Source organism: Typopeltis vanoorti, chromosome 13, assembly GCF_054136105.1.
Source record: "Typopeltis vanoorti isolate ZY-2024b chromosome 13, IOZ_Tvanoo_1.0, whole genome shotgun sequence".
NCBI lineage: Eukaryota > Metazoa > Arthropoda > Arachnida > Uropygi > Thelyphonidae > Typopeltis > Typopeltis vanoorti.
This window is the reverse complement of record NC_143561.1, coordinates 54,935,917-54,956,167: the sequence shown is the minus strand read 5'-3', so window position 1 is coordinate 54,956,167 and position 20,251 is coordinate 54,935,917. Positions and strand designations below refer to the sequence as shown.

At 35.1% G+C, this 20,251-nt stretch overlaps 1 protein-coding gene across 2 annotated transcripts in view; it reads right to left on the bottom strand.

Moving 5' to 3' along the window:
• Positions 1-20,251, bottom strand: part of LOC150100164 (endoplasmic reticulum junction formation protein lunapark-A-like) — a 242,674-nt gene that overhangs the window by 27,463 nt on the left and 194,960 nt on the right. For both annotated transcript variants that reach the window (XM_090402475.1, XM_090402476.1), the window contains one exon: positions 616-771. In XM_090402475.1, coding sequence (XP_090258601.1) covers positions 616-771 — 156 coding nt within the window. The remainder of the gene's footprint in view (positions 1-615; positions 772-20,251) is intronic.

Below are 20,251 nucleotides of genomic sequence, written 5' to 3'. Positions count from 1 at the left end.
AAGGTTTCTTCTAAACCATGTGAGAAATGAGCCTTTTCTCACATTGGAGCAAAAGTTCAAACAGCAATTTGTATTATAATTGCTATAAAGCAATATTATAATACCAAGTCACTTTTTTAAGTGCATTGTTCATCTAGGATGCAAAGAACATTTGTAATAGATTTTTCTACCAGTAACTTGGTTGTTCACACCTCAAAATAGGCAAACTGATCAGAACACATGTAATTAATTAATATAATACAGACCTTGAAGCTTTAATTCCAAGCAAAGTATCTTAATAACTAATGTTCATATCAAAATTCATTCTTTATATGCAAAAAAATAAAATAAGATAAATAAATAGACATAATTTTTAATTATCCACTTAATAGTTTAATATGCTTATTTATACACTCCTAATAACATTTCAACTACAGTTAGTATAAATTAGTTGGTATAAACTACAGTTAGTTCTCCTTATAGCAAACTTCCTTTAGAAAAGCACCATGTTTATAGGTTATGACTTTTTGACAGCTTGGTATAAAGAGGGAGACTGTTATAATGGTGCTTGCTAGCAAGAGTCAACTGTATATAAATAAATTCAGAATTTTATTTTTCTGATTGAGACAAATTTACCATGTTCACTTCCAGAGGCATCTGATCCTGATACTGGTTCTGTGATTGTAGGAACATTTGCTAGATCAGAGCTGGGTCCTGGTAAAGGCAACCGAGGAGCTGAAGGCTGTTGACTACGTGCTGGATTCCAATGAAAGCAATAACAGCAGCGGAATGCTAGATTAAAGATACAGATACTCTGAAGTTCATGCTTAAATTTAATGGTACTGTTTAGAATTTCAACCACACTTTCAAATTAACTACAATTCAATAATGAACAAGTAAAAATTCAGAAGAATATATTCTCAACATTAGAACTATTTGAAAAACTTCATTTAAGATCAAATTACACAAGAGAAAATTGATTTGAAAAGTATACATATATTTCATTATTTTGTGTAATGGAACTTTTCATCAGGAAAGATATTCGAATTGCATTTTTTTTTTTATGTACAGGAATGGTAGATAAACAATACAAGTACAGTAAATTAAAGATACCAAAAAATTATATATACTTAGTTTAATCCTTTATCCAAGTGTAAGCAAAGTTTGCACCTGAAGTATTTTCAGGACTGGGGCAACTTGTATACAGAAGCTAATGACTTCACATCACACCCTTATGGGTATGTATAATGCTATGCATTATGGGAAGGGTTACTACCCAGACTGGTTTTGACCTTTATTGAGGTCTCATCAGTGGGAACCAGACTCAGAGGTAATACTAAGGTCGAAGTAATGCTGAAGTCATATTTTCATATACGAGTATAACCAAGTGGAAAAACTTCCAAATACAACTACAGTAATATCTCAAGTTACATACATTTGACTTATGTCTATGGACAAGGGAGTTTGTTTATATGTTTATGTGAAAACTGTAAGGTTTCACATAAACACATCAACTCTAACCAAGTTCGAAGTTAAAATTCAGTTTAATTTCAACCTTGGTCAGAGCTGTTTCTATGTTGCTTATGTTCAGTTATCCTTTTTGTAGTTTGCATACTTTCTCCCCCTTAGACAAAAAGTGTCACACCTTATTATTAAAATACTCTGGATTAGAGATGAAGTTTTTCCACTTGGTTATACTATAAATTAAAGATACCAAGAAATTATATACTTGGTTTAATTCTTTATCCAAGTGTAAGCAAACAAAGTTTGCACCTGAAGTATTTTCAGGACTGGGGCAACTCGTAATGACTTCACATCACATGCCTTAGGGATGCTAAATCTTTAATTTATAGTATAACCAAGTGGAAAAACTTCCAACAACTATCTCTAATCCAGAGTATCTTAATAATAAGGTGTGACACACCTTTTGGCTACTCGTATATGAAAATATGACTTCGGCATTACTCCAACCTTGGCATCACCTCTGGATCTGGCTCCCACTGATGAGACCTCAATAAAGGTCAAAACCAGTCTGGGTAGTGACCTTTCTCATAATGCATAGCATTATACATACCTGTAAGGATATGTGCTTTGCATTATGGGATACCAAGGCAAGTGACGTGAAGTCATTAGCTTCTATATACGAGTTGCTCCAGTCTTGAAAATACTTCAAGTGCAAACTTCGTTTGCTTACACTTGGATAAATGTAGCCAAGTATATAATTTCTTGGTATCTTTAATTTATAGTATAACCAAGTGGGAAAATTTCCAAATAAACTACAGTAATATCTCAAGTTACATGCATTTGACTTATGTCTATGGACATGGGAGTTTGTTTATATGTTTATGTGAAAATTGTAAGGTTTCACATAAACACATCAACTCTAACCAAGGTTGAAGTTAAAATTCAGTTTAACTTCTACCTTGGTCAGAGCTGTTTCTATGTTGCTTATGTTCAGTTATCCATTTTGTAGTTTGCATACTTCCCCCATGAATTCAGTGAACATATGCATTCTAATAAATCTTCAAAGAAAAGTTTGTGCTGTTGCGAGAGAAGTTATATGAAAAATAGTAAACTTATTGATTCAACACTTTGTACCATTAGAGACAATGCTGAAAAAATTAAAAATTATTAAAACTGCCATGTGCATGAAAGCAGCTTGAGTTTATTTAACCAGTGATTATGGAAAAAATGGAAATGATTCTAGCTTCATGGATTGAGTGTCAAAATAAAGTGTTCCAGTTTTAACTCAAATAATTCAAGAAAAAAAAATTACAAAACATTTTATAAGTCTTTGTTTGAGAGTGATATCTAAGGCTAAAACATTCAACTAGTGCCAGACGGTCCCAGAAATTCAAGACTGCTGTGGTTTCCACAATGCAAAACTGATGGCAAAGTTACCAAAATTTCACAAACATACTGAATACCATAACTCAAGGTTCCAGAAATAAAACAAATCTACCAGCCACAAAAAATTTTTACTCACTCAGACTTTGAGTGAGTAAAATTTCACCTTCTATGGTTATAGATGATATTTAAAAAAAACTAAACATTATGACTGATGAAAAACAAACATTCTTTATTCTTACTACACATTATATGTAGTTATACAGAAATATTCTTTCTTTTAATGTGTATTTAAAAAGTATGCTATAACACAGCTCATTTACATAAGAGCTTCATATGGCCTCCAATGTGTCTTTTCTTGGTTGCAAAATACCACTTATCAACTAATTTATCTGGAACAAAATCTTGCCAAGAAGGGCCATTCATATGTATAATCCATAAGTCATTCACTGATGAACTCAATTTCTCTTTATTAGACAAACACATTTGACTAAAACCCTCATTCACACTTGTTGGTATAATGGCTACAATTTCAAGTGGTTTTAAGAGAGATGGAAACATGTCATTATTCACTGTTCTTTCAAAAAGTCTTTTTGTTGGATTTATTAGTAAGTTTTCCCTTTGAAAAATTAGTAACAGCTGTTTGAATAAAATCAAAAAACCTTTAACAAAAAAAAATTTTTTGAAAAGCATTAGGTCTTCATTTTCTTTAACAAGACTTTTGATACTGCATCATCATCCCCTTTTCCACTGCTTATTTCCACCAAATGCAATTACCATTGCAGAGTAGTTGCTAACAAGTGCAGTCAGCACTTGCTAACAACTTTTCCTAATTCTTTCAGTTGTTTTGGTGAATTTTGGTAAAAGGTATATAATTTTTTTTACTCCTGTTTCAATGCCAGAAACAAAGGGACATCTTCAATAGAATTTAAACCAGCCAGATTCAAATTATGTGTAACACAATGTGTTGATATAAGATTTGGCATGTCTCTTTAATCATGCCACTAGCCCATTGTTTTTTCCCAGCATGTTTCCTGCTCCATCTGTTCCAATGCTTAATTGGTTATTAGGCATTGGAACATGGTGAGAATAACTTATTCATTATTTTTATGCTATTTAGGCTATTTTTTAGGAGTACCCTTTTTTATAATGCCATTGGCTTTTAACTCAAATTTTAGGGTATTACTTATGTTTTATATGGACAGATATATGAAGAACATATAGGAAGAAAAAACCGGACATACCTTTGTGCTGTCCGGTGTTTTCTTCCTATATTTTCTTCATCTATCTGTCCATACAAAACATAAGTAATCCCTAAAATTTGAGTTAAAAGCCAATGGCATTATAAAAAAGGGGTACTCCTAAACAAAAATAGCCTAAATAGCCATAAAAATAATATTTACTTAGAGGAGTAACATGGGAATTTTCTAAGAAATAATACCTATAATAACTTATTCATTTTTCTTTCTAATGCAATGTTTCTGAATGTATGCCCATTTTTTAATATTAGTTTTTATGCCCCCCCCCCCATCTTCTCCATTACAATTCTTGTGTTGAGACACTGACAATACCCATAAAAGTTAGCAAAACAACAACAAAACTGGGAATTAATTAACATTTTTAAATTTCATACAAATTTAAATACACCATCAAATCTTTCTAAAATTATATAGGTCTGGCATCAATGCACAGACCGTTGAATGGTATCAGTCTTTCGGAAACATTTGCGATTTCACTACGGGAAGTCTCGAATGTTCTCGAAATGTTTCTACGAGTATAAATAAGGCTTGAAATGGCAAGACGGCAGTAACACTGCAACAGTGACCAACAGTGAGAAATCAATAGCCAGCATTATTTTACTCCTATTTGCAATGATTGTGATACACAGTATAAAAACAATCTTTCTAGTGTAGAAAAATATATAAATTTTTAATTGGACATCTGACAACTGTGGAGTGTCAACGTCAACAAATTCAGTTTATCAAAATATCACTCTGAAAGTAAAATTAATAAAGTATGCAGCAGAATATTTAGATTTCTGTTTTACAAAGACTGAAGTAAATGATGAAGAAAGAGCACTGTGTGTTACTTGTTCGAAAATTTTGGCGGCCAATAGCATGAAACCGAATAAACTTAAAAGACATTTGGAAACACTTCATAAGGAGTATGTTAACAAACCTCGAGAGGTCTTTGCTGCCAAACTGAAATGTTTTGGAAAGCAAAAATCTAGCATTAAAAAAGCTTTGTCTGTAAATGAAAACGCTTTACTAGCTTCTTACAAAGTTGCATATAAAATAGCTAGGTGCAAAAAGCCCCACACTATCGGAGAAGACCTAATTCTGCCAGCTGCAATTGATATTGTGGAAATTATGTTTGGAGAAAGTTTTACCAAACAACTAGAGTGCATACCTCTATCAAATGATACTGTTGCTTGGCGAATTGGTGATATATGTGAAGATATGCAGCAACAACTTTTGTTGAAGCTTTGTGACCAATTATTCTCAATTCAGCTTGACAAGGCAACAGATAGCAACAAGGATTGTCATTTAATTGCTTATGTTCGATTTTGCGATGGATTACCAGCAGTTGAAGAGTTATTGTTTTGTAACCAATAGAAAGAATTGCCACAGCACCTGAACTGTTCAAAATATTGGACAATTTTATATGCAAGGCAAACATACAGTGAAAAATTGTGTTGGAATTTGCACAGATGGTACTCGAGTTATGTCTGGAAGGTTTAAAAGTTTACAAGCCCTTGTGATGGAAAAATCCCCACAATACAGGCTGTTTCAAAGAGAATGTCCAGATTTGAAAATTGTATATTTCTGCAACCACGAACCACAAATGAATGCGACTTGTACCATGTGAACGGCCTTGGCCAAAAGTTTATATGACTGATAGATGCCACTACTATAATTATTTGAATTATATAAATATAATTATTTGAAATCGGGTCATTCTTTTTGAAACACTCTATATATTTGGACACATGATTCATAGATGTCATGATTCATCAATGAGTCCTGGTCTAAACATTGTGTTAACAATAGTTATAAACAGGGTGAATTATATAAAAATGAGACCCTTAAAATCAAGACTGTTTTCTGAACTTTGCTATTTAGCATTACTATTTTACTGCAAGACAAGATGGTTATCACAGGGAAAATTTTTACAATGTGTTCACGAATTAAGAAATGAAATAGCAATCTTCTTGGAAGAGGAAGGTCACGAAGAAGCAGAGAAGTTTAGAAGCTACTTATTTGTGATGAAATTGAGCTACTTAGTGGAGATATTCGAGAAACTAAATATATTAAACATGCAACTCCAAGGAAAAAGTACACATCTTAAAGATGAGTGACAAAGTTAATGCTTTTTTGTAAAAAACTACAGTTATGGAACAAAAAGGTAAAGCAACAAATTTTAGAAATGATGGAAGTTTTTTCAATTGGCTATGCTACCAATCATATATTTCATTTAATCCTTTATCCAAGTGTAAGAAGCAAACAAAGTTTGCGCCTGAAGTATTTCCAGGACTAGGGCAACTCGTGGTAAAGGTGGTATAAGTTCTCATCACTTGCCTTAGTACCTCCCATAATGCAAAGCACATCTCCTTGCAGACATGTATAATGCTATGCATTAAGGGAAGAGCCACTACCTAGACTGGTTTCAACCTTTATTGTGGTCTCATTAGTGGGAACCAGACCCAGAGGTGGTGATACTAAGGTGGAAGTAATGGAGAAGTCATATTTCCATATACCAGTTGCCAAAAGGTGTCACACCTTATTATTAAAATTCTCTGGATTAGAGATAAGTTGATGGAAGTTTTTTCACTTGGCTATGCTACCAATTATATATTTCGTTTAATCCTTTATCCAAGTGGGAGCGAGAGTTGTCACAAGTTTCCCCAGTCCTGAAAATACTTTAGGTGCAAAAATTTGTTTGCATACACTTGGATAAAGGATTAAATGAAATATATAATTGGTAGTATAGCCAAGTGAAAAAACTTCCATCAAATTATCTCTAATCCAGAGAATTTTAATAATAAGGTGTGACACCATTTGACAACTGATATATGGAAATATGACTTCTCCATTACTTCCACCTTAGTATCACCACCTCTGGGGCTGGTTCCCACTGATGAGACCTCAATAAAGGTTGAAACCAGTCTGGGTAGTGGCCCTTCCCTTAATGCATAGCATTATACATGTCCGCAAGGAGATGTGCTTTGCATTATGGGAGATACTAGGACAAGTGATGAGAGCTTGGTCCACCTTTACTGCAAGTTGCCTCAGTCTTGAAGATACTTCAAGTGCAAACTTTGTTTGCTTACACTTGGATGAAGGATTAAACGAAATATATAAAAATTAGAAATATTTGCAAATCTGGATGAATTTATCAAAACCTACAAGGCAGAAGAGGAAAACATCAAAGTTTTATTTGTAACTATTGAAAATCATTTAACAATGTTAACAAAGAATTTTAGAAACTATTTTATAACCGATGACAACATAATGGCAATGTACGAGTGGGTTAGAAACCCATTTCGAATTACCCCGGAAGGTTTCTCAATTGAAGAAGAGGAACAATTTATAGACCTCACATCAAGCAGCAAAATCAAACGACAATTTGCATCTAAATCACTGAATTGGGCTGGTGTTTCTGCACTAAAGTCAAGAGCTTTTTGTGCACTTTTGCCATTTTCCACACCTTATCTTTGTGAAATTGGGTATTCTGCAGTGGTTGCCTTAAAAACAAAATATAGATCTGAGTTAAATATAGAAAGACTAAGAGTGTCAATTTCCAATGTATCACCATCATATGAAAAGCTTTGCTCCACAGCACAGGCACAAGGAAGTCATTAATTTTTAGATCCATTGTTATTGTTCAGTTTTAATTTGTTGCTTGGTATATTTTGCAATATGAATATGTTCCTATAAGCATAATTAGTTTATTCAATACAGTGTATTTTATTATTTTATTTTCAGAGTGTATTTAATGTTTTTGTGTCAATACATAGTTTCATTAAATGCATTTGTTTCAATAAAGTAGTTTTTCAGTTTTTCCTTTGCTCTCCCCTTCCCCCCCCCCAGGTATTTCACATCCCCATAGGCTGAGAATCACTCCTCTAATGTATCAAAGTACCCAGCAGCTGTTGAATTTTGAAGAGGAATTATGGAAACAAATGCCTCTTTTAGTTTCTGATTTTTATTTATGTATCTATTATAAAGAACAAGTTCCTCCTCATTTGAAACATCTGTGGAGGTATCTAAAAGAAGACTCACTTTCCTGGAGTCTTTGATTTCCTTAACTAATTCACTAATTTTTGTTTAATGACATCAGCAATAACTGACAATTTTTTTTACATATCATGTCATTCTGTCATTGCTTTACTGGGCCTGTATCAATATCATTAGCAAGGTTATCAAGTTTTTGAGATCAGTAAATGGATTATTGAATTTAGCTATACACCGAGTTAGCTTTGCATTAGGAACACTCACTTAATAATGTGTTGGTCAACCTCTCTATGCAATCACAGCTCACAGATGCCTAGGAACATATTCCACAAGGTGTCAAACATCCTCCATGTGTAACTCGACTCATGTCCACTGCAGCAACTCTGTCAGTTCACACTCATTCAATGGAGGAGGATCAGTAGTACTCACATGCTGTCTTAGAATATTCCACACATGTTCAATTGGGTTACAGTCAGGGGGAGTGTGGAGACCAAGGCAATGTGGAAAATTCATTGTCGTGTTCCTCCAACCACTCGGTAGTTGTATGAGCCTGATGACACGTTGCATTGTCCTGTTGAAAGATGGCACTGTGGTTGTGGTAGACCTCCTGCAGATATAGATGGAGATGGAGATGGTTGGCTAACAGGTCCTTGTAGCATTCACCATTTAGTGTTTGTGGGATGATAACAAGACCTAGGGTGTGCAAGGAAATAGCTCCCCAGACCATACACCATCTCCACAGTTGAAACAGAAGCAACCATTCCCTGGTTGCACAGTTGAATACCAACTGTGCAACCAGGGAATGGCTTCATGCTGTTTACGCCAAATGCAAACCCGGCCATCAGCATGGTGCAGTAGGAAATGGGACTCATCACTCCAGACAACCTTCTTCCACCTGTCAAGGGTCCATTGCTGGCATTCCTTGGCCCATGTGAGCTATTCTTCGCAATGTCTGGCTGTCATCATTGGTATCCTTATTGGTTTCTGGCTGTGGAACCCCAGCGAAGCAAGGTATATGATGCATAGTGCATGTTGAAATGGGTTGAACAGTCCCGCTGTTGTACTGGTGGGTGAACTGTGTGAGTGTTGCATGTCGTTGCTGAAATATCAGTCGTGAAACCAGATACTCATCTCTAGGATCAACTATGGGTGGCTGACCAATGCGAGTCCTTCTGCTGGATGTCTGTTTATCATTAATTCACTCCTGGTACACCCTTAACACAGTAGTATAGAAGCAATCAACAAGTGTAGCTGTTTCTGAAATACTGGAACCTGCCCTCTGGGTCCAACTGGCTTATGTCGCCACATTTCTCCATTACTGGCAAACATTTACTGATTACATACAGAGGATAGGTGTGCCCATTTATAGTAGCCGAACGTGATGTTGATATCACATGGTACTTTGTTATCTCACTGAGTGTGTAAATTGGGGGAAGGGGATTCCTAATGCAAGGTAACTCAATATATTAAAAAGGCACATGAAGTATTTAGACACTTAGAATCAATTTTCTTTTGGCAAGCAGCTAGAGGTGTATTTTTTGAGTAATTTCTGGCTAAGTTCTATGTTACAGTATCTTTTTTGAGAATTGGATGATTCATGAAACCTCAATGTCTCTACTTTATAAGGTCCTTGAAAACCCTGTAGAAGTCTATAGAGTTACTGTCAGCAACCCTAGGATATTTTTTACTACTATTACAAAATGCACTCCTAATAAAATGTGAACCGCAGGCCATTTGTCTTGGAAAGATGTCTCACTTGATTGTTTTTACTCAATACAACAGAACTCTTTCCTCCAGTTTTGCACTGTTTCACAAACCTTGAAAGTGTAGTTTGTGTTTTCTTTCATTTATAGTTCATAATGAAGTTTGAATTTATATAAATTATGCATAAATCAAATTTAATATGAAAGAAAAATAATAAAATTTACGAAAACAAGAAAGTAGACAGCACTGGCTGTGGAGCCAGACTTGCTTTTCATGATGTACTCAGTCATATGATCTGATCTTTGACTTGTCTTTGCAAAATAATTGTATTTTTTAAATAACTTATTTAAATAAGCCTTATCATTAGATAAAATATTCAAGTATTTAGTTACATTAAGTTAATTCAAGTTGTGAACTGAAAATAAGCTTAGGATACTACTATATTAGAATTTAGCACCTGGATATACTACAGTATTTAACTTTTGTGTTTATAATTACAGCTTTATTTTATTAATGAGATTATATAGTGAGAAAAACATACTTTTTAATATAATTATCTATTACATATGTTGTGCATGCTGGATGCATGTGCAAGATTAATACTGAACTAGATTAATGCAATGATCATCATCAAATTCCTGGCATCTACAGGATATGATAGTACTACATGAAAATTTTACATTACTACATCAAACTTCCTATCTACAATTTTCCTCCAAATCAATCTGTTATTTATCAAGACTCCAACATTGTTTAGATCTTATATTTCTATCTTCTAAGACATTTTTTACCATATCAATCCACCTATATCTTGGTCTTCCTCTGGGTCTCTTTCCTGTCAACCTGACAGAGAACACTTGTTTTGCTAATCTTTCCTTTCTTATTCCGTTTAAGTGACTATACCACCTGAGATTAGCTCTGCTAACACATTCCTGGATGATAACAATGTCAGGTTCTTTCCTAATTTCTTCATTTTAATATGATATTGCCATTGATGCCATCTGTTCACGTCCCTAATCTTTCTCAGGACTCTCATATCTGGGGTTTCCAGTCTTTGGTCAAGTGTTTTACTTCTAACCCGCTCTCAGACAAATAAGCTAAAATTGGTTTGAACACTGTCTTGTATACAGCTAATTTAGTGTTTTGACTAATTTCTCTCTTATTCCATATAAATTTATTCAGTTGACTTCCTAACCATACCAGATTTGTTGATTCTGTTATTTCCATATTTAATTTACCATCTTCAATAAAAATCTTGCCCAAGTAGCTAGGTTCTCCATTCACAATGCAGTTCATATTTTCAATGTTTCTGCTTATTTTCATTGTCTTTGTCTTGTTATTGCTGACCTTCATACCATATCTATTATAACAGTTATTCAATTTAGTCAGGGAATCTTGCAGATTTATTTAGAAGTATAGCATCATCCGCATAAAGCAAAGAGCTGAGATCAACATCTCCAATTTTGATATCAGGTTTAATACCATTTTCCTTCATAATGTGATCCATACAGATAATGAATAACAGAGGGGATAATGTACATCCTTGTCTCACACCAGATTTAACATTAAACCATCTCCCTGTACTTCCTTCAATTCTAACTGCTGACTTACAACTCAAATAAAGACTAAGTATTGCTTGATATAATGCCCCACTGACACCACACAACTGCAGCATTTTGAATAGGTTTAAGGTTATAACACCTTATGGTAACTAGTTTTGGTAAAATACTTACAAGCTCTGCATTACTAAATCTTGGTATTTCTAGCCTAGCTCCCACTGATGAAACCCCAATAGAGGTCGAAACCGGTCTGGGAAGTGGCCCCTTGCCTTTAATACAAAACATCATACATCCCCTTCTTGGAGATGTGTTTTGGCATTAAGGGTAAATATTAAGATTAGTGATCAGAGCTTGCTCCACTTTTACCACGAGTTGCCTTGGTCTTGCACTACCTGTGGGATCAGCTAGTCTTGCATAAATTGCAGGTGCAAACTTGACATTTTGTCTGTTTGCTTACTTGGAAAAAATGGAGTAAAACCAGGTTTAAAATTGCTTGGTATCTTTAACATAGGTTTCTCTCTTGGTACCTTGTCATATGCTTTTTCCAGATCTTCTTCTTCTTCCTCTTGGCTTCCCTTATTAGGCAACTGTTTGCCTGTAACATTTTCAAGGCTTTAAAAAGTCTTTTGCCCGTCTCCTCCTGGGTCTTCCTCTTGACTGGTGTTGTCCCTTTGGTTTATATTTCCAGACAATATTTGGCCATCTGGCCTCATTCATTCTTTCTATGCAGTTTTTTCCAGTTCTTTCTATAGTTTGTGATGTCATCTATTATGTTAAATGGATAACTGTCTTCTTATTTCTTCGTTTCTTGTCTATTCTTTTATAGCCTGTGAGTGGTCTTAGGAACTTCATTTCTGCAGCTTCCACTTGTATTTTATCTCGCTCTCCTGAAGTCCATGTTTCACTGCCATATTTCAGCATTGATTTGGCTATTATTTCATAAAGTTTAATTTATGTTGTTCTAGACATCTGTTTATCATTGTCCGGTTTCACCAGTACACCAGAGCACTGGTGTACTGGTGAAACTGGATGTAGTCTTTGTGTTCTAAAATCCTGATATTTGTTGTTCTGCCTGTTTGGCCAAAGTAGGACAATTTGCAGCTGCAAGGGACCTGGTATACACCAGGTAGGTCTAGGGGAAGTGGTTGGTCTTTGGTAGAGCAGTTAAGGGATGCCAACTTTTTATATGGTCTGTAACAAGAAGTAAGGTCATATTTTTTGAGGATATTGGTTATTTTCTCAGAGGTGCCCTGGATGTAGGGGATGGTGATAGATTTGGTGTAATCTTTATTGTGGAAAGGGGGTTGTGGTTTACTTATTTTTTGGATTTTTTTGGGGTTATAGCCATTGGCTAAAAAAGTGTTGAGGATGTGGTTTAGTTCAGTAGTTAGGGCCTTGTCATCTGAGCAGATTAATTTTTCCCTGTTATATAGTGTTTTTATAATCCCATATTGTTGTGAGGGGGGGGGAGTGATTGCTGGTGAATGTATCTTCCAGTATGGATGGGTTTTCTGTAAACAGAGAAAACCAAAGATCCATCAAGCTGGCGAGTGATTAAAGTGTCTAGGAAGGGGAGGATGTTGTTTTTCTGTGAGAAAACCTCTCGCTCCAACACACTGACATAATGGTCAGTTTTGACGTCTCCTCCCTATTCACTAATTTCCCACTCAAAGAAACCCTAGAGCTCATCCAAGCCAAGTTTCCTCCCGATATCTCAGCCCTATTTCAGTTCACAATGAACTCAGGCTATTTCGTTTGGCAAGGAAAGTTCTACAAATAGATAGAGGGGACAGCCATGGGGTCACCACTTTCCCCACCCTTGGCCAATTTCTTTATGGAGACCTTTGAAGAGAAAGCCTTAAACTCCGCCCCACAAAAACCCACTATTTGGCTTCGTTACGTGGATGATGTGTTCGCTATTTGGCCACATGGCTCAGACACACTCCACTCCTTCCTAACACACTTAAACAACCAACACCCCAGAGTCCAGTTCACCTTAGAAAAAGAGAAAAATAACACCCCCCCCCTTCCTAGACACTTTAATCACTCTCCAGCTTGATGGATCTTTGGTTTTCTCTGTTTACAGAAAACCTACCCATACTGGCAGATACATTCACCAGCAACCCCCCACCCCTCACAAAAATATGGGGTTATAAAAACACTATATAACAGGGCAAAATTAATCTGCTCAGATGGCAAGGCCCTAACTACTGAACTAAACCACATCCTCAACACTTTCTTAGCTAATGGCTATAACCCCAAAAAAATCCAAAAAAGAAGTAAACCACAACTTCCCCCCCCAATAAAGATTACACCAAATCTATCACCATCCCCTACATCCAGGGCACCTCTGAGAAAATAACCAATATCCTCAAAAAATATGACCTTACTTCTTGTTACAGACCATATAAAAAGTTGGCATCCCTTATCTGCTCTACCAAAAACCAACCACTTCCTCTAGACCTACCTGGTGTATACCAGGTCCCTTGCAGCTGCAAATTGTCCTACTTTGGCCAAACAGGCAGAACAACAAATATCAGGATTTCAGAACACAAAGACTACATCCGGTTTCACCAGTACAGCCGCTCTGGACTGGCAGACCATGCCTTAGATACCTACTATAGAATTCGTTGGAAGAAAACAAAAATAATACACCGCAGCAAGTTTAAATACGAAAGATTATTCAAGGAATCATCAGCAGCTCTAAAAAACGTTCCTAACCTCAACAAATTTGGGTGCATGAAACTACCCCAAATTTGGGAGACTTACATTCTGAGAACTTCAGCCCAACTGCCAAGACAACCAAATTAGCCCACCAGAGGGTACCATTAAGACTTTAGGAACAATATTAGTTTCTTGCTTTCTTCCTCATTTGTTTTTGTTAGTGCCTGCGTGCACATACCATATCTTTATGTTCCTGAAGATGGCAATGTGACGTTGCCAAAATATAGAAGTTATTCATTAAGGTTACCTTTAATTAATATACTTTATATGCATTGTTAATTCCGTAAACTAATTACCAGTTATTAATAAGAATGGTCTTAAGATATTTCAGACTTGCAGTGAAAATTAACAATCAGTAAGTGTCTGATGTTACTTTAATATGCTGCTTCTTTCTTGTTTACTGTTTTTACTACTACTATTAAATTGAATGTTTCATACCATGTTAAATTATGATATATTTCCTTTTTTATATACATTTATAAGTTGAATAAATCCTCCCTTTATGAAACTAATTTTTTTTGTTTCCAAAAATTCATCTAAAAACATCTCAAGTTATGCAAATTTTGAGTTGCACAATATTGTTGTGGAATATGTTATTCTTATAATTTGAGGCATTACTGTAATGCATTATGGTAGTTGTATAATATGAAGAACAGTAAATTTGCTAGCATCTTTGGAAACAATTTTTGTTTCCAAAAATTCATCTAAAAACATCTCAAGTTATGCAAATTTGGAGTTGCACAATATTGTTGTGGAATATGTTATTCTTATAATTTGAGGCATTACTGTAATGCATTATGGTAGTTGTATAATATGAAGAACAGTAAATTTGCTAGTATGTAAGAAATGGAGTTTTCATATGCTATAAATATATCTATATCCCTTGGAGGAAAGGGAAGCCTGAAACTTCTAGAAGGCACATCCCTGGGTGGTGGACAGGAGAATGCCTCTCAGATATGAACGGTAGGAGGGAAATGAAATACTTCCTATGGGCTAACAGAAAACGGCATTCTGTTCATCCATAGTGGACAGATGCAAATAGCATCTGCTCCCATGTTAGAGGTGGCTGAATGAACCATCATGGTTGGTCAGATGAGTGTCAATGCACTGACTGTGAAAATAAAATAGCAATTGAAATCTGGTACAATATGAAAGTATAAAATGCTGGCTTGAACGTTGCCCAGATAAACAAGGTCTGCATACCCAACTGAGCAATCAGGGTTGGATCAACAAGTTAGTTTACAAAAGAAGTGCAAGAAGAAAAAAACCAGCAAGAGAAATGCTATCAGGTGGAACATGGAAAGTCCAGTTTATGGACTCCTGGGAAGCTAGATTTGTTTTGCAAAGAGATGGAGTGATACCAATGTAACATTCTTGGAATAGTCAAAATGTGCTGGACTGAGTTAGAAGTGAAAGAATCATTTGGTTCAACAGCAGTACAAAACATGAAGCAGTAAAAGTACAAAACTTCAGTAAAAGAGGAAGAGAAATATGATTAGGGTACAAACCAGTTAACAAAATAATAATAATGGCAAGATTTGCAGCAAAACCATTTAACATCACAATAGTCCAAGCATATTCACCCACCTTAGGAAGTACTGAAGAAGAAATAGTTATTCTATAAAGCAACTTGGAAGTAATCTTGAAATCAGTACCAAAGAAAGAAGTACTCATTATTGAAGGAGACTGGAATGGATAATGAGGGATTGGAAAGAATAATGGGCAAATACAGATCTGGATAAAGCAATGAAAAGGGAGAAAGAATGCTTGAGTTTGCTTTGAAGCATAACACTGTAATTTGCAACACAAAATTTCAGCAAAAAGATTGCAGAAAGTGGACATTGCAATCACTTGATGAAAGAATAAAGAACATGCTAGACATGATACTCATAAGCAAGAGATGCATTACAACACTTCAGTTGCATTGAATGCTTCAAAGTGCAGGCAGACATGGAATAGGATTATAGCTTAGTGCAGGGTTTCCCAAACTGCGTTCTGCGGAAAGTGAATAAGTGTTCCGTGAAAAATTATCAAAATTAATATGAACTTGGAATGGTTTTAAATGCTGTGACAAGTTCAAACATGTTTGAAAATCAGGGGCTCCTCATTTTGTGTGTGGAATTGTGCTATTATGGCCAGCACATGCTGGCCTTGACTCAGCTGCTGGCTGATAGCTGGCCGCGGTTGTTGACATCTCCTAGTATGAGTGAAGTACAGAGATATCTATTCTGGGAAACATGCGGTCACAAACAAGGGCAATGTGATGTGCTGCGGCCCAGCATGCAATGTGATCGTGCAGGGAAAGCTTCGGCAATAGTGCACGCTTAGCTTCACATTGGATACGAGACCGATGATACTCAGCTCTAACCAAGGTGTTCCGTCGTAGGAAAAATTTGGGAAACACTGGCTTAGTGATTGCCAATATCGAGTTGAAACTCAAACAAGTGAAGGCATTGTTTCATGGAAAAGGGGACTGAAGATAGGAACAAAGTAGAATCTGCTATCAAGAAAACAGTGGAAGAAACAGTCCCAGAGACAGAAATGCCAAAGAAGAGGTGGATTTTGCAAAAGACATTAAAGGTAACCCAAGATAAAAAAAAAAAAAAAAAAAAAAGAAGACTAAAAAAATAAGACATTAAAGGTAACCCAAGATAAAAAAAAAAAAAAAAAAGAAGACTAATGATTAGGAGAGATATTTCTGTGGAAATGGAACAGTATAAAGTAAAATGCAATGAAGTGAAGAAGACATTGAAGAGACAAATCAAAGTGGTCAGAAGTACAGTGCCAGGATATCAACAAATATTATGGTGAATACAGAATAAGAAAAGTATACAAGATGGTTAGAAACATCATGAAATGGAGCCCAAAGCAGAGAACCATAAAAGATGAAATTTTGATGGGCACAGAAGAGGTAAGAGTTGGACAAGATACTGCTCAGTTATATAAGACACAGAGGAATGTTAAGATCCAAAAGAGTTTAATAGATGAGATGAGGGAATTATCATCACCACCAAGCACAGAAGGAGACAGATATACTAAGGGATGAGGTTGTAAAGCATCTAAAGAACCATAAAAGACCTGGGAATGATGAGATCACTTGGGAGATGCTGAAATATGCTAGTGAGGTGATGACAGACAAACTACCAGTTATGTAACATTGTGTGGGATGCAGGGAAAGGATTTCATAGGATTGATCTTGTCCATTCTTTTGGACAAGATCAATCCTAACCACATTCACAAGAAAGGAAGAAAATGGATTGTAAAAACTGCAGAACAGTTGTTCCAATGAGTAATGTGGGAAAAGTACTTATGATGTTAACAGAAAGGATAAGGAAACTAATGGAAAAAAATTTAAAGAAGAGCAAGCAGGATTCAGAAGAGACAGGAGTACTGTGCACACATCAATGTTGAGGTTAATCGTGGACAAAGCTTTATGTGAAAATAAAAATATTCATGCCAGTTTTACTGACTTTCAGAAAGCATCTGACAGTATAGATCAGAAAGTGGCATGGCTTTATTTGAATCTCACAGTGTGGATAGGAACCTAATATGTTTATTGCAGAATATCAATGATAATGAAGAGGCTGCTATGAGAAATTGTGGAGAAACAGGAAAATAGTTCTGGGCAACAAGAGGCATGAGACCTAATATTCCTGACCATCTTTATCCTGTTGATAGAAAAAAAAAAAAAAACAATAGATATCAAAAAGGAAAATAAAGTGAATTTTAGTTCAAGGTACAAAAATCAATAATTTATAATTTGTAGATGACAGCCATTACTGAATAAGAACTAGAAAGAACAGTGAAGAAGGAAAGAGATATGGGCTGACAATAAACATTGAAAAACTAAAATAATGATATTTGGAGAGAAGAGGATGAAAAAGCAAATAAAGGTCAATGGACAAGAGCTGGAAGAGATTAGGAGCTTCACATACCTAGGGAGCAATATCACACACAATTTACATGAAAAAAAAAAGAGAGAGAGATAAGATCTTAGATATCAAAATCAAAAGTAAACTTTGGGCAAATGGAAACAAGCATATTCAAAAATGCTCTGTATATTGTGAGACATGGGTAATTGTCCTGAAGTGAATGTAGGCAGTTCTCATTTAATGAGTTCCTGAGTTTACAAGTTTTTTTTTCAAGCATCAACAAAATTGAAAATATGAACATTAAATGCAATAAATGATGCTCAACATTCATAAATACAGCATTTCAAACCATGTGTGTGTAGCTATACAATACAGTACTTGTGTTTGGTTTATTGCTACAGTACTCTGTGCTGTTTATTTATAATTTTGAAGGTTCATGAACCAGCACAGAAATAAAATGAAACAGAAATGGTTGTTAATAACTGCTAACCAATTGCTGATTGAGATTTCCACTGACATCACCTGTCTGTTTCATGCAAATAATGGAGAGCTCAGAAATAAAGACCATCTTGAAATGGCAAAATATGAAGAAACTGAGATTTAACAGCTAAACCCCTGTTCATTCTTTCACTTTCAAGAGACTTGAAGCTTTCCACTATACAAAAAAGCAACTGAGATTTAAGTCTGTCTCACCAGATGCAAATTTCAAGTGCACTAGAAAAATTGCTATAGATTTAAACAATGCTTATGCATGCTATCATGATATTTATAAAGAAAAGATAAAACTGTCTTGGAAATAAAGTAATAATTTTGCTGAAGACATTAGAACAACATTTAGAAAACTCAAAATTGCTGCTGACAAATTAGGATTAAAATCAACCAGGATAAAATTGAATATTTAATAAAGGAGAAATGACCATTTTACCATTGATAATCTGAGATTTAAAAATGCCACCTCCTTCAAATATCTTGGAACATTGATAATATACATCTCAAGATAATAAAATTAGTCCAGAAATAAAAGCTAGAATTCATGCCTCCAATAGATCTTATCATTCACTACATCATTTATTATCTCAAATTCTATCAAGCAGAGTTAAAACAGAAATATACAAGACAATCATTATACCTATTGTTTCATATGAAGCAGAAACCTGGAACATAACAGAAGATGCAAAAGCATTGCACATCTTTGAAAATAAAATCCTCAGAAAAGTTCTATGGACCGTAAGAGATAACACAATAGGCGAATGGAGAAGACATAATCAAGAACTATATGAACTCTACAGATCCTCACTCTAGTTGATGAGATTCGAGCAAGCAGATTGAGATAGCTTGAACATGTGGAAAGAATGGGTGAGGAGAGAATGGTTAAACAAGCATTCAAGATGAAGCCTGATGGAAAGTGACCAGAGGTAGACAGCAGATGAGTTGGGAGAATAATATCCAAAAAGACTTAGGATGTGATGGGAATTTAAAAGTGGAATGAAAAAATTCAAGACAAAAAAGAAATGGAAGAAGCTGGTGCATGCAGCTAAGAACCTTAGAGGTTCAGCTAGCTTAAGAAGAAGAAGAATGTTTTTATACTTTGGATTTTTCTGAAAAAAATTTTAATTTCTTAGGATAAATAAATAATTGCTTTAGCATAGGCTATCATTTTGTTGATATTTAACATTACTATGGTCAAATTCCACTGTTGAGAATGTAACCTGTTTTTAACATTACATCTATGAGAAATAAATTCCTGCAGTACGAGTTTTTGCTTTATAAGCATGTACCAAGAATGAAATTATTCACAAAGTTGCTAATCAGCTGTATTGGCTTTTAAAAGAACATTGATAAAAATATTCCATAAATTGGTTGGGTGCAAAAGGTAATTAGTGAACTGTATTAGAAAGTAAACTACAAAGAGAATCTCACGCAGAAAATAATTCAAAGGATATTAAGCTTTCAGACATATCTGCAAGATGGATAACAGCATAAAGATGACAACTTTGATGTTTGGTACAATGGATGTTAAAAACAAAAGAGGCTGGCCAAGGTGAGAGTGGATAAATGATGTGAAGGAGTGGTGCAGAAAGAGTTTGCAGAATTTGAGTTACCTGTCAATGTAAGGAAAAGATGAAATATACCTAACCACTTACAACAAAGCCCATTCCATGTATAAAATTATACTAATTGATAGTTTTCTGGAACATATCAGAACTGCATGCAAATCTATAGTCTGTGGATCCATAAGATTAAATTAAAGATTTAGAAAACACAGCACTGAGAAGAGGTGGGGTGCTTAAGGGTCAAAGCTGTATAACTGAGAGGAGACCTCCACATAGCC